This window comes from Bombus vancouverensis, chromosome 15 (assembly GCF_051014615.1).
Source record: "Bombus vancouverensis nearcticus chromosome 15, iyBomVanc1_principal, whole genome shotgun sequence".
In the NCBI taxonomy this organism is placed as follows: Eukaryota; Metazoa; Arthropoda; class Insecta; order Hymenoptera; family Apidae; genus Bombus; species Bombus vancouverensis.
In genome coordinates, this window is record NC_134925.1 from 10,360,785 (window position 1) to 10,373,042 (window position 12,258).

The 12,258-nt window shown below is 35.9% G+C and overlaps 3 protein-coding genes across 9 annotated transcripts in view; 2 read left to right on the forward strand and 1 right to left on the reverse strand.

Annotated features, from left to right (window-relative positions):
* The first annotated feature begins 104 nt into the window (after positions 1-104).
* Positions 105-3,441, forward strand: LOC117166409 (stAR-related lipid transfer protein 7, mitochondrial). Of its 2 annotated transcripts, XM_033350351.2 has the most exons (7): positions 105-793; positions 1,358-1,512; positions 1,597-1,865; positions 1,961-2,088; positions 2,394-2,533; positions 2,613-2,915; positions 3,012-3,441. In XM_033350351.2, exons 1-7 carry the CDS (start codon positions 396-398, stop codon positions 3,020-3,022), a joined length of 1,404 nt encoding a protein of 467 aa, XP_033206242.1. In that variant the 5' UTR covers positions 105-395; the 3' UTR covers positions 3,023-3,441. The 2 variants fall into 2 exon arrangements, with proteins under 2 accessions (XP_033206242.1, XP_033206241.1); XM_033350350.2 differs by having other exon boundaries at positions 2,613-3,441.
* LOC117166410 (DNA-directed primase/polymerase protein) lies at positions 3,290-6,759 on the reverse strand. Of its 2 annotated transcripts, XM_076624821.1 has the most exons (4): positions 6,579-6,759; positions 5,849-6,163; positions 4,973-5,763; positions 3,290-4,062 (listed from the first exon to the last, which is right to left on the reverse strand). In XM_076624821.1, the coding sequence occupies exons 2-4, from the start codon at positions 6,065-6,067 to the stop codon at positions 3,852-3,854; spliced, it is 1,221 nt and encodes a 406-aa protein (XP_076480936.1). In that variant the 5' UTR covers positions 6,068-6,163; positions 6,579-6,759; the 3' UTR covers positions 3,290-3,851. The 2 variants fall into 2 exon arrangements, with proteins under 2 accessions (XP_076480936.1, XP_033206243.1); XM_033350352.2 differs by lacking the exon at positions 6,579-6,759 and having other exon boundaries at positions 5,849-6,550.
* The window catches only part of LOC117166407 (atrial natriuretic peptide receptor 1), a 38,995-nt gene continuing 30,814 nt past the window's right edge, over positions 4,078-12,258 (forward strand). For 2 of the 5 annotated variants that reach the window (XM_033350342.2, XM_033350344.2), the window contains exons 1-5: positions 4,078-4,680; positions 8,955-9,371; positions 9,510-9,680; positions 9,759-9,933; positions 10,037-10,245. In XM_033350342.2, coding sequence (XP_033206233.1) covers positions 9,149-9,371; positions 9,510-9,680; positions 9,759-9,933; positions 10,037-10,245 — 778 coding nt within the window. In that variant the 5' untranslated portion in view covers positions 4,078-4,680; positions 8,955-9,148. Of the gene's footprint in view, positions 4,681-7,896; positions 8,431-8,513; positions 8,775-8,954; positions 9,372-9,509; positions 9,681-9,758; positions 9,934-10,036; positions 10,246-12,258 lie in introns of those variants that run through there. The other 3 variants (XM_033350343.2, XM_033350341.2, XM_033350347.2) reach the window with 3 other exon arrangements.

Here is a 12,258-nt window from a genome sequence, read left to right on the forward strand (position 1 = left end):
TTGCGTTGCGCTCAACGAGATCCGATATATCGATATACGTACAGCCGAGGTATCGACATATCCATGAATCTATAGCATTAGATACATGATTTCACTTAGTTGAATACTTACCACAACGTCAACATGTTTTATAAGTTTCATAAGTAATTTATAGTTTCTTAAATAAAAAATGCAATGAACACGTTACCGTGAGATTTACTGAAATCAATATAAAGAGCGATGACTTCCAATTAATAACGCATTTTAACAACATAGAACATAACCTATAAATTGTTGCTCCAAGATAATTTAAGCTTATAGAGATTAAGTACGAAATTGGTTGATAGCGGTCACCTTTATATTCCATTGTTCGAAAGAATTTCTTTAAGAGGCATTAAGCAGCAGGAAGACTAACAATGTATGTGGTGCAATGTTCTGGTTTCTTATCAAAACAACTGAGTTCGAATTGCATTCGGAATGGAACCAGGTTAGCATCTTCTTTTGGTCAGTACGAGAACTGTGGAAAATTTTGTGAATATCGCAATAGAGTAGCATTGTGGTTGAAACAACAAAGCGGTCAGGTAGCCAAAGCTTGTGCCAGGCAGTTTGAATTCATTGCTGCACAACGTATTCGAAGGAGCTTGCAGATATTTCATTTATATACACGAATATGGGACGAGGTAGCACTTAAGGAATTTATGAAAAATTGGAAACGTCGTACAATGAGGAATGCTAGACATTTTCTAACGAGTAGCATTGGTGTAACTGTGTACAATTGGGACCGTGAAAGAATAAACGAAGAAGAACTCAACAGGTATAGTAGATGGTCCTTTGCAAATTAATAGCTTCGCAACAATTAGAAGGCTCCAATATGTATATTGTATTTATTGAGAGTAAAAACAGGTATAGGTTTCGTATCTAAAAATACAGAAATTTATTGCTCAAAATATTAGTTGATTATAAATTTACAACACAGTTGAAGAAGTGATCTGATTTTAATTAATTTTTAGTTGATTTTTGTTGTTAGTCTATCAAATATTTGAGTGGAACTAATTGTTTATTGCAGTTGCCTTTCAGTTTCTTTTTCCTCTTTTATATCTCTTTTTAAGTTGTTAATTAGGAAAAACAAGTTAATTTGTTACTAGAATTGTTATTCTCTTAAATATAATAACTATATTTGTAAATCCCATATATCTTATGCATTACTTGATTTGTGATAAAGATAAATAATCACAGTTGATTTTATTATGTTGTTTTACTAACTTATTAACTTTGAACATCAGAACTTTTAAGAGAAAACTTAATTAACAGATTAAGAATTACAAATCCATCAAAATGTTCCATTAACATTGGTTATTTTATCTTTTATGCTTATTAGCTGTAGACAGGATATCGAAAAAATTCACAAATTAAGGGACATTACAGTTATTTGCCCAAAATGTCACCTAAGAATTATGGTAGATGCTCAGCAACCTGGCATAAAATATTGCACATGCTATGGCAATAAATTTAATGCTACTTCCAATCAAGATCGTACGTAATATTTGGTTCTTTTGAACATCAGTTTGTCTATTGGTGAACATATCTGTAACTGATATACTCCTTTTTTGATTTCAGCGGAGGGATGGAGACCGTACATAGAACGGCAAGATATGCTCATTTGGAGGAGGGAAGAACCAAACTCTGGAGGATTATTTGCATATAAAGTATATGGTACATTTTCGGATGTTACTGCTGAAGACTTTCTGCAAACCCAGATAGATCTGGATTACAGGAAGAAGTGGGATTTAACTGCCCGAGAATTAAAAATTATAGATACAGACCCAAAATTGGAAAAGTCTGTTGATAATGGTACTGATGTTATATATTGGGAAACGATATGGCCAGTATGTAATAACTCACGCAATGTGAAAACTATTTATAACACTGATCACCCAATCTTATTGTTTAAATTTTAACACTCTGTTATGTTTAATTTTAGAGATTATTTACAAACAGGGATTATGTATATCAACGACGATGGATTATGGACAAAGAAAAACAGTTAATCGTAATTATAAGTAAAGTAACAGAACATCCTAATGCACCTGCCAAACCAGGAATATACAGGTATCATAAATATCTCGGTCATTTTTGCTCATTTTTTACAACGTAGATGCTACATATACAGAATAATATATATATATACATATATATATACACACACACGCGCGCGCGCGCATGTATATGTATACGATATCGTTAAGTCACTTGATCGGTATTTTTTAGTTTTATATTTCATTATGGAATCGCCTAGCTCGATAAAAGTACATACTTAGATTGCCAATATTATAAAAGTAAATGTAAAAGTAGGAGAAAAGTTTTAATGGATTCTTTGCTATTATTAAATAATCTGATCTGTGTATACGTAACAGGGTCACAACATATTGGTCGTACATGGTGATAAGGCCTTATACAGAACTCCATCAACCAGGCATCGAATTTGGATTGACCTACTTTGATGATCCTGGTGTGAATATTCCATCTGCTATTACTGCATGGGTTGCAATGTCAGGTATTACAGAAAATAGGAAAACAAAGACAAACTCCACTTTTTTATATTACAACTTATCTTTGTATTTATAAATCCCTAGGATTGCCAGACTTTTTAATTCGTATGAGGCAAGCGTCGAAAAATTATCAAAATTATAAATCTGCAAAAGAGAGTACAAATATTTCTAATGCTACTCATATTTCTTCGAGCGACGAGAATGTTTCTAAGCGAAACGCGGAGGAAGATAACATACAAAACGATAAAGAGACTGAAATAGTGAGCGAAAGAGATACGATGGAATGTCATCTTGTTGAAGAAGTCGAGACTTCGACGTTCCCAGAAACGCAAGAGTGCGACGAGAGCGACGAAGATATAGATAGTACAGCAGATACAACCGACGAAGGCAGGAGCTTATTACATTATTTTTTTTTTACAAAGTTATTTGTCTGACAAATAATTGCAATATATTTGAAATAATGAAATTGGTTTTGGCCAATAGAAAGTCTGTAACATGACGTTGTACGGGCAGAATGGTAATGTAACGATCGCGATCGCGATACAAAGATACAGGTACGAATGAGTGGATACATTGGATCACCGGGGTTGCATCGAAGATGATACCGAGCATGAAATGTGCTTTTATCAAATTAGAAGAATTTTGGAAATTGACAAGTAGCGTTTTGTTTTTGCGGTATTCTTTATTGCAACAAACACGAGACTGATCATATTCGTAGTTAGTTTCATTTACGCTATTCATTGTATAGTACAAAAGAAAAATATAGGAAGAAAAATGTATTCAGTCGTAAAAAAATGTAAGGTAAATTACAATTTGTACATGATCTTTTTGTCTACATAATTTTACACAGTCAAAATGCTATGTTGTATTTATGTACACTGGGGGTAGTGAAAATATAAATAGTTGCATAAAATATGGAGAATTAATTTTCTACAAGTTCATATATCTGAATTTGTTATGTACAATTATATATATGTGTGTCTATATAATGAAATCAATTCACATTCATTACTTATATAAATTGTAAATAATCTGTGCAATGTAACATACATCTTAATGTACACATCTTAATATAATACACAATAATCTAGTATATTATATAAGACGTTTGCAATATCATGCAAAAGAAGCATGTAAATGTTTTATATTTTAATATTTCGTGCCAATCTCAGGAGAAAATATCGTGGAAACAAAGCTTTGTATTGTGTACTTGAAATTGTTCAACAACTTTGTTCCCATCTGTGTATTACTTCCATTTAACAATACTGTGTTTCAGGTATTTCTACCTCAATACAACTTTTTGATATTAAAAGGACTAGTCTTCTACACTATGTCCTCTGTTATGACACTACTCAAAAATGTATCACCTTCCTCGTCGATTTGAAAATAAATTTCCTCTGGTAATTGTTTTGGTTGAGATTTAAAACCAAAACAGTCTGGATCATGACATTTCTGATATATCATTTTATTTTTTAAATTTACGATCCATAAAACATTGTTACTTTTATGACATCTGCCAATATTTTCACAGTACCTATTAGCAAAAAAAAAGTAATAATTGCTTTTTACGATTATCATTGCACAACCGAAGGGGGGGGGGGGGATTTTTCATGTAAAAAAGTAGATCAAAACATAGAATAAAATGTGTTCACATGAGACTTCCTTTATAGGAAAATACAAATTTTTAAAAAATTCGTTAAGCAAGCATGCATTTATATAGCAACAACCCACTTCTTTATTTGTGCTCAATCTGATGAGTCACCACTATTACTATTTATCGTTATAAACGACGTCAATCAAGACTTGGTATCATTCTAAATACATACCATCATAAATAATTTATTTATATTAATTATTTACATAACACTGAAAATATTGCCCTTGATATATATAGAATTGAATCTGTAGACTACTTGTATAGTGAATTACAATTACATGAATTGATAATAATTGATGTGTTTAAATTCTTCATTTCTTCCAATGCTTCTGTGATACATATTTATTAGATAATGACGATTTCGGTTATTTTTAAAATGAGCTATTTTTATTACGATATATATAAAAATAAAGAATAAAGCGGTAATACTATGCTTATTTAATTCACTGAGCAACAATCTGGCTGCAACATCATGGATGATATTTCCAGCACTTTGTAAGTTACTAGAATAATCTAAGTACTGAAACTTATGGCATGAATTGAAATTATACTAATTTTATATTCACATATACTGTACTTATAAATACAAAAATGAATAAGCACAGCTAATCAGAATTAGTGAATGAAATAATATGTTTCTAAGTATAGGTATTTAACAAATTTCTAAATCTTTTTTGTCCAAAAATGGAGCCACATATGAAAAAATTTAATTGTAGATTTTTAACTTACTTTTTTACTTTTTTTTATCGTGATTTTAGAATAATCTGATATAAAAAATTGTAAATACCTGTATCCCACAGTTTCATAGACCAATATTTTTGCATATTCATAATGTTTACATACACGTATCTTTCCAGGAGATATTAAATTGTTAACATATTTATCTAACATTGGAAAGTTTGAACAGGCACTACCACTTTCCTGATAACTGCATTGTTGTACTCTATCCTTAAAACAATTCGTATTTGGTACACAGTTTCCAGACCATTCCAGTAATATCAAGCCTTTCTTCGTATCAAAATACGATATCAAAGAATCTAGAAATATGCTTAATTCGTTATCATTATATGCACTAGAACAAATATATTTACAATCATTTGAGACCACCAGATTTGATTGTTTCCCCCACTTGGTGGATTTATATATTCTAAAATGCCTATTCTTAGTATAAACTGCAGTGTCGACAAACAGTCTTTTTCCTTTCTTTGTTTCAACAATTAATCCTTCAAGTTGCATTCTATCAAAGCAGGTTAAAATATCGTGTTGCTTTTCCTTAGATGAAACATAATCCAAAATATCCATGCATATAGATTTTACCAATCTACCAACATGATAATTATCTCTAAAGGCTACATCTCTAATATTAAATATAACATGTCTGCTAAATTTTTCGTTAGTACTTGAATCTAGATTGATTACGTTGTATCTGTTGCATATTATACGCCAGTGTTTAAGCAAGTACATGCAAAAAATATCAATTAATATATTTGTCATAGACGGTCCATCATGTTCAGAGTTTAGTTCGATCGAATACTCTAAATCCAAATATAATCGACAAGGCTGATTTTCTGGAATTATCTGAATTTAAATGTAAATTTATTGCATCGTTTCTATGTGTATCTTAAATACCATCAAATGCAACGAAACGTTATCGATAACATACCTCGTAAGAGCATCTTCTTTCTGCCGGGAGATGCTCATAATGCCACCAATATATTTCAGGATGAGCTACTATGAATTTACGATAACCATTACATTCCTGATAAACAAACGTGCAAAGCATATTGTAATCGTTACTCTCTTTCGAAGCTGTGTTAAGCGCATCCACTTGTTTATCAAATTTCATCCAAAAGTCGGGCGGCCCTAAAATGCTTGATGGCATTTTTCGATGCTTCTTCACCCACGTTTTAGATACCTTTCTCTCACAATTTGTTTCTTGTTTTTCCACCTTCTCGGCCGTTTCGCTGTCGTAAAATTTCTGAAAATCGATTCCGCTCATGTTTAATTTTAAGTCAAAATTTTAAGAGTACACAACATTTAATCATAGACGCGTAAGCATTAATCAGTAGAGATGGCGGGAACTACTACTTGTGAATTTATGAATGACAGCGATTCGATCGCAATCGTTCCCAATCACAATGATTTTCCACAGTAATTTGTGGTTTTTTGTGATCGCTTCTAATTGGTGGAGAAATGTTTTTTGCACGCATCACATAACCTGTATATTTTACATTAACGACACTAAATGTATATTACGATTTTAAAATCGAGAGGAAGGATTAATATTTTACTCTTTAAGATATAAGATAAAGAAAAGGAAATTGAATTATTTTTAATATCAAATAAAGCAAATTTATTTGTATGAAGAAAACGTAACGTAATTTTGAACTAACATTATACGCAAGCTATATTGTAGCATTTTATAAGAAATAATTTAATCAAGATCAAGAAATACTATCGCATTGAATAATTTTACTCAAGATCAAAAAATCGATCGTGAATAAAGTAAGATCACGACCATGATCGTCATTTTGCGACCACTGCTAGAAGTTGATAAATAACTGTTAGTGATTTTGTACGCCATCTTTATGCGCAAGCGACAAAGCACTGTTTGGCGCCAAAATATATCCATAAATTAGCCCATCTGTGTGAGACGAAACTGTATGTTGTTTCTCGTGGCTTTTCGTCTATTATTAAGATAGACAAATAAATTAAGAAATATTAGTAACGGAAATATTCTACAAACGCTTCAAATAACAAATAACAATAAAATGCATAAATAAATATTTTGATATGTGCAATTTTACTACAATTATCGTCCGCTGTGGTACATCTGTAGGAAAAAAATCGCGGCGTTAGTTATATTCATAGAAATCATGTTGTAAATATTTGAAATACAAAGTGGCGTACGACGTGCCGATTGTTTCAGTTACAGAATAGCGATACTTATCAGAGATTGAATTGTTTCAAAATAATTCGCATTCGCATTCAGTGTACTTACTAAGGTACTATCCCCCCTATTTTTTTTTTATTTTCATCATCATTCGTACGATCATTATCATAGAAGAAGAAGGTTATGTACAAATGATAATAGTTTAAAAATTTAAGGATCTTCGCAGGTAATAGAAGTTCATTTTACTTTTATTTTGCAGTTTTTCAGAAAAGTAAGTTAAAGTCATTTGAAAAAGCAAGGGTTCGAGTTGGTGTTTTATTTACATTGAAATATCAAAGTTGCGGTTAATTAACTAAATACAAGACTGACAAGTAAATGTATTCTCGCTTGTATCTCGAGAAAGGAAGTGGAAATGAAGAAGAGAAGGAAACGATAGTACAATTCATTAGTTACAAAATATCAATATAATCGCCGTTAACTTCGATACGTTTTTCTTAACGCGTGACAAGTCTTTTCGTCCTGACAGCAAAGGATTCTGCCAGCCTATTTCTGATAAAGTATTTCACCGTTGCCTCGACTTTATCGTTTATCCTGAAACGAATACCTTTCAAGGTCCTCTTCAATTCTGGAAAGAAATGGAAATCCGAAGGTGCCAGACGTGGGCTATAAGACAGTTGCAAAACGACTTTAAATTTCGAACTCGCAAGAGCATCAGGTGTTGTGCGTGCGGTGTGCGGCCGAACGTCGTGCTGCAACGATATCGAATTCCAAAACCGTCATATACGTGTTCGCAAATGTTTCATGATCTTGATATCGTGGCACGCACAGCCGGTAAACGGCGATGAATTTCCGCAGGTTTAACGTTTTCCATCTTTAAAAACTCGATCACTGCACGTTTCTTGAATCTCGTTGACGTCGCATCCATTTTCAGTCTCACTTGAAACAATACTGTTGGTGACTGCGTCGAGCAAACTTATCGACACTTGGCATATTTATAAAGGAGGGATGTAGCTATAAAATAAGTGGTCACGCAGAGTTGTAACTCTTTTCTCATTCTCGAGATACAGACGAGAGAGTGTGCATTAGTTATCATGCGATCCTCGTAGGTGTTATCAAGACAAGTGAATTGTTGTCCATACCATGATACGGAACAGTAAAGCCAGCTCGCAAAGAGACCGAGAGAGTAGAATTCAGATATTCACATTCGAGATGAGATCCCGCGGTTCTCGTTGAAAGATATCAGCGACGAAAAGAAAAGAAGCATAGAAGAGTCATGATGGAGCTGTATACACGAAAAACGAACGGCGTTAGATTATTATTAATCGAAACTGTCGAAGAAAATGCGAGAGGAGGTGAGCGAAGCTTTCGATAGCTATTATCAATCGACGCGATAGAAAATCAGCGATAACACGACACGAGCGTACGAGAGGTGTACTTGGGTGTTTGTGACTGGCTAATGCGGTTCAAGATCATCCAGAGTGTCAGTAGTACTCCTTTCGTTCTCGGCAGTTTGTTTCTTCTTTCGTATCCTCGGGCGGATCTCGCGTCGTGCCACAAGGGGGTTGATACAGGGGACGTGTTAGCGGCGTGAGCCGCGCGGAAATCCATTTTCAGCGATCGCTACTACTTTGATCAATGAAACTCGGATTCTGACTGGAAACTCGGATCGAAACGTATCGTTCGTGGGAATCTTATGGTAGGTACGGAGGGGTTAGCGCCGGAACATTCCAGCAGGAAGCATCCGAGAATAGTTGGAGAGAACTGGTAGGATAGATCGCGTCGCGGTTTCCTTTCTATTAGGATTAGGTTGGGGTCAGGTTTCAATCGAAATATAAAAATATCGAATCGTCCAGCATTGATTCGTTTCGATTGACAGCGCAACGACCGGAAGAAGAAGTTAGAGTGCGAAACGAAGACTTACAAGGAAAAGGATGGATTCGAGCAGGAGAGGAATCGTTGGTCGTGATATTCGCGAAACCGTAGTAGCGAACAAGGGCTCATCGTCGTCGAAACGTTCAGAGCGGTTCACCGATCTCGTTTGAAGGGAAAAGCGTAGGACGTCGCACATAGATGGATACCAATTGGATCGTTGCATTGACGATCGCCTGGCTAATTGGCTGGTGTCCGGTGAATGGAAAAGTGAACTGTCGCGAAGTACAACTTGCCCGCGACTGTGAAGCTCTTTGCAAGAAGAATCAAGACGGTGTGAGTTCATGCGAATTGAGAGTAGCGGTTCTTCTGCCGGCGGATCCTAGGTTCGATATCGCGTTGCCGAAAGTCCTTCCGGTTCTCGGTAAGTTTTCCCTTGTCGTACAGAATCGGCGTTGTTTCTTATGCGACAGTAGCTACGGCATAAGAAAATGTTATTGTAATTATTGTAAACGTATCGGAACAATCTAGAGAGCTTGTTGGTTGTCGGTTGCATTCACAGATTTGGCTGTCTACGAAGCCAGATCGCGAGGACTTCTACCCTACTGGTTGAAATTAAAGTTTCTTCCGCAGGATGATCACTGCGACGCGATGTACGCTCAAAGTGGCGCGATCGATAGCTTCTTGAATTGCGTTCATCTGTTTCTCGGGCCTGCCTGCGATTATTGCGTGGGTAAGTAACGCAGCGATCTATCAGCAGTTTCATAAGCCCACGGGGTTTCGTACGTTCAAGGTTGATGTTTAATTTCAGCGTCTGTTGGCAGAGTGGTGAAATTCTTCGGCTCGCCTTTAATTACCACCGGTGGATTCACCTACGATTTTACGGAAAAGAAGACCGAGTGCAAGGACGAGTACTTTATGACAACTAGAATCGGAAATGTGGCCTTCAGGGATCTCGCCAACTTTTTCGTAGCTTTGATGAATCGGTAAATGAAGGAAGAATTAGCGAACGATTTAATCAACGACGGAACATGTTTAAAAACGATCTAGGTTTAACTCGGACTCGACTAATTTGTAACGTTATCGTAGATACGAATGGCACAAGGTGCATCTGGTGTACGCGACCAGCGGACAGAGTCAGCTTACTGGCAAACACACGTGTCAGTTAATGATGAAGTCCATGGTAGAGTTTATCAAGAAACAGCCAAACTTTACGTTCGGTACGTTCGATGTCGAAACTACCGTTCCCGAATATTACGCAGAGGCGTTGCAATCCCACGTGGGGAAGTCGTACAGTGGTAAGTTTTCCAGACATTTTCGATATTCGCTTTCCATCGTTGACGAGTCCCGCCAAAACTAACCGTCGCTTCTAACTATAAGTGCAAATGTACACGTTTTGACGTGCCTGGCGAATTCGCTGGTCGATGTTATAAACGTTTACGCGAATGATCGCTGAACTACCAATGCGAAAACCATTTCTGCCTCGCTCTTCCCGCTGCGAGTAAACAATAAGTCGATTTTAGATGAAATTCTACGAGAAACAGATGCAACGAAAAGAGACGCGTATCGCGCGTTTCCGCGTATACGCGGTAGCCTAGATAAAAACTTAATTTGACGCGCATTTTTTATCTCGGCGCTTCGACTTTGAGCATACTTTTCGTTATCATGATCGCTCATCGGGGGTGTTACATCGATGTTGTCAAAAGGGAACGTCAACAGTCTCTGCATGGCAACGAAGTAATTTTACCGAAAACCGTTGAACCTATGCCAAGATGAATATGTACGCGATCATACCTATATGACACGACAAAACGCTTCAGTCGCGTACCTTAACTTTCGTTTCGACAAGAAACGTTCTTCTTGTCTTCGAGAACGTCTTCTCGAAAGGTCAACTTGTTTCGTCGTGCATTGTTTTCGCGATTGTTCGCAATTGTTAGAATTTCTTCATGTTTGATGGAGGATCGAGGAAGGCAGGAGTGCGATCGCTGATCTAATTGCCCGTATCAATTAACCGAAGTCACTGTTATCGCATTGTTTCCTGCGTGTTATCACAACTCGTTATCACGAAGCTGAAGCGTTTCTATTATTGCTCTGTTACGGTGCGATATGCGATAGACGCGTCGCAAAGTCTATATTTAAATGTTTTCTTAACAAATAATGTAAAAAGTGCACGCGATCGATATCCATCCAAAGTGTTACAAGGTTCCCTCGATCGATTGCTTTTACTCTGATCGATACTGTCTTTTTTTTTCACCATTTACCGGTTCACCAATTAAATCTGCAGAGATATGCGAATTTGCCGTTTCGCGTTTGAACAACGCGGTATGAGTCAGCGGATCCTGTTATGTCCGTCGATAACAAGCGTACCTTTTGTCGATAATTTACGCGTTGTTCTTCGTCCGTCGATAAGACGAGTCGTCTTCTTACTTTCATTCTCTTATTTCCATTTTCTTAATATTTGTTAATTTAAATTTGTCGCTAACCTTAAGTAGATCGTTTAACGTATGATCTATCTGTACTATTCTAAGAAGTCGTCACAGTCACAGGCGATTCTTCAGGGATCAATTGCTTGAAAACAGACCGATTTCATCGATGGACTTGCAAATGGAGATTTTGAGAAAAGAAAGGCTTTGTAACGAATGCGCTACGTGATATACAGTGACAGAGTATGATATAAAAAGAAATCTTTTATGCATATATTCTGTGTGTTATAGGAAACATTTTGCAATTTCGTTAGCGCTGTAACGAGAGCAATCCGAAGATGCATTTAAAAACGTAGAAGTTGCAAGACACGGCAAACATACAATTAGTAAAAATTTAATGCACAGCATGAATAATTGTCTTTAACATATCTGTAATTAGCACTAAAGATGGTCTCACTAAATATGGTCCACCTGCATGTCTAGATATTTTCATGATCTCTCTGTCAAGTGTATGGTTGCAATGAATATTTTACAATTTCCATGTATAACTTTGCAAATTGGTTTTAAATTTTACCAATATAATGACATTACACGATAACACCGATATAACAACAGTCGTGCCTCATTACAGTGCTGATGTTTCAAAATACCTCATACAGCATGCACGGTATATACGTAGAAATTTTCTATCGTCGCTGTACCAAGTTTCAGATCGAGACAAAGAGAAAAAGCCTTTGCAACGACTGTATCATACAATAGTAATACCAATTTTGATTATTAATGTTCGATACTGCGAGCGAGGAGAGCGAGAGCACGCGGAAGTGAAGGGCAGGAGAGGGCGATTGACAGAACGTGGAGGATGTACAAAGTTCAAACGCATGCGTTCCT

Bases quoted from the DNA above. Each gene is read 5' to 3' on its own strand.
- LOC117166409 (XM_033350350.2), top strand. From the start codon at position 396: ATGTATGTGGTGCAATGTTCTGGTTTCTTATCAAAACAACTGAGTTCG. The intron at 1,513-1,596 runs GTACGTAATATT...TTTTGATTTCAG, and splicing joins TGCTACTTCCAATCAAGATC to CGGAGGGATGGAGACCGTAC. The intron at 1,866-1,960 runs GTATGTAATAAC...GTTTAATTTTAG, and splicing joins ATTGGGAAACGATATGGCCA to AGATTATTTACAAACAGGGA.
- LOC117166410 (XM_033350352.2), bottom strand. From the start codon at position 6,184: ATGAGCGGAATCGATTTTCAGAAATTTTACGACAGCGAAACGGCCGAG. The intron at 5,764-5,848 runs GTATGTTATCGA...ATTTAAATTCAG, and splicing joins AAAGAAGATGCTCTTACGAG to ATAATTCCAGAAAATCAGCC. The intron at 4,063-4,972 runs GTATTTACAATT...TTTTGCTAATAG, and splicing joins TATGAAACTGTGGGATACAG to GTACTGTGAAAATATTGGCA.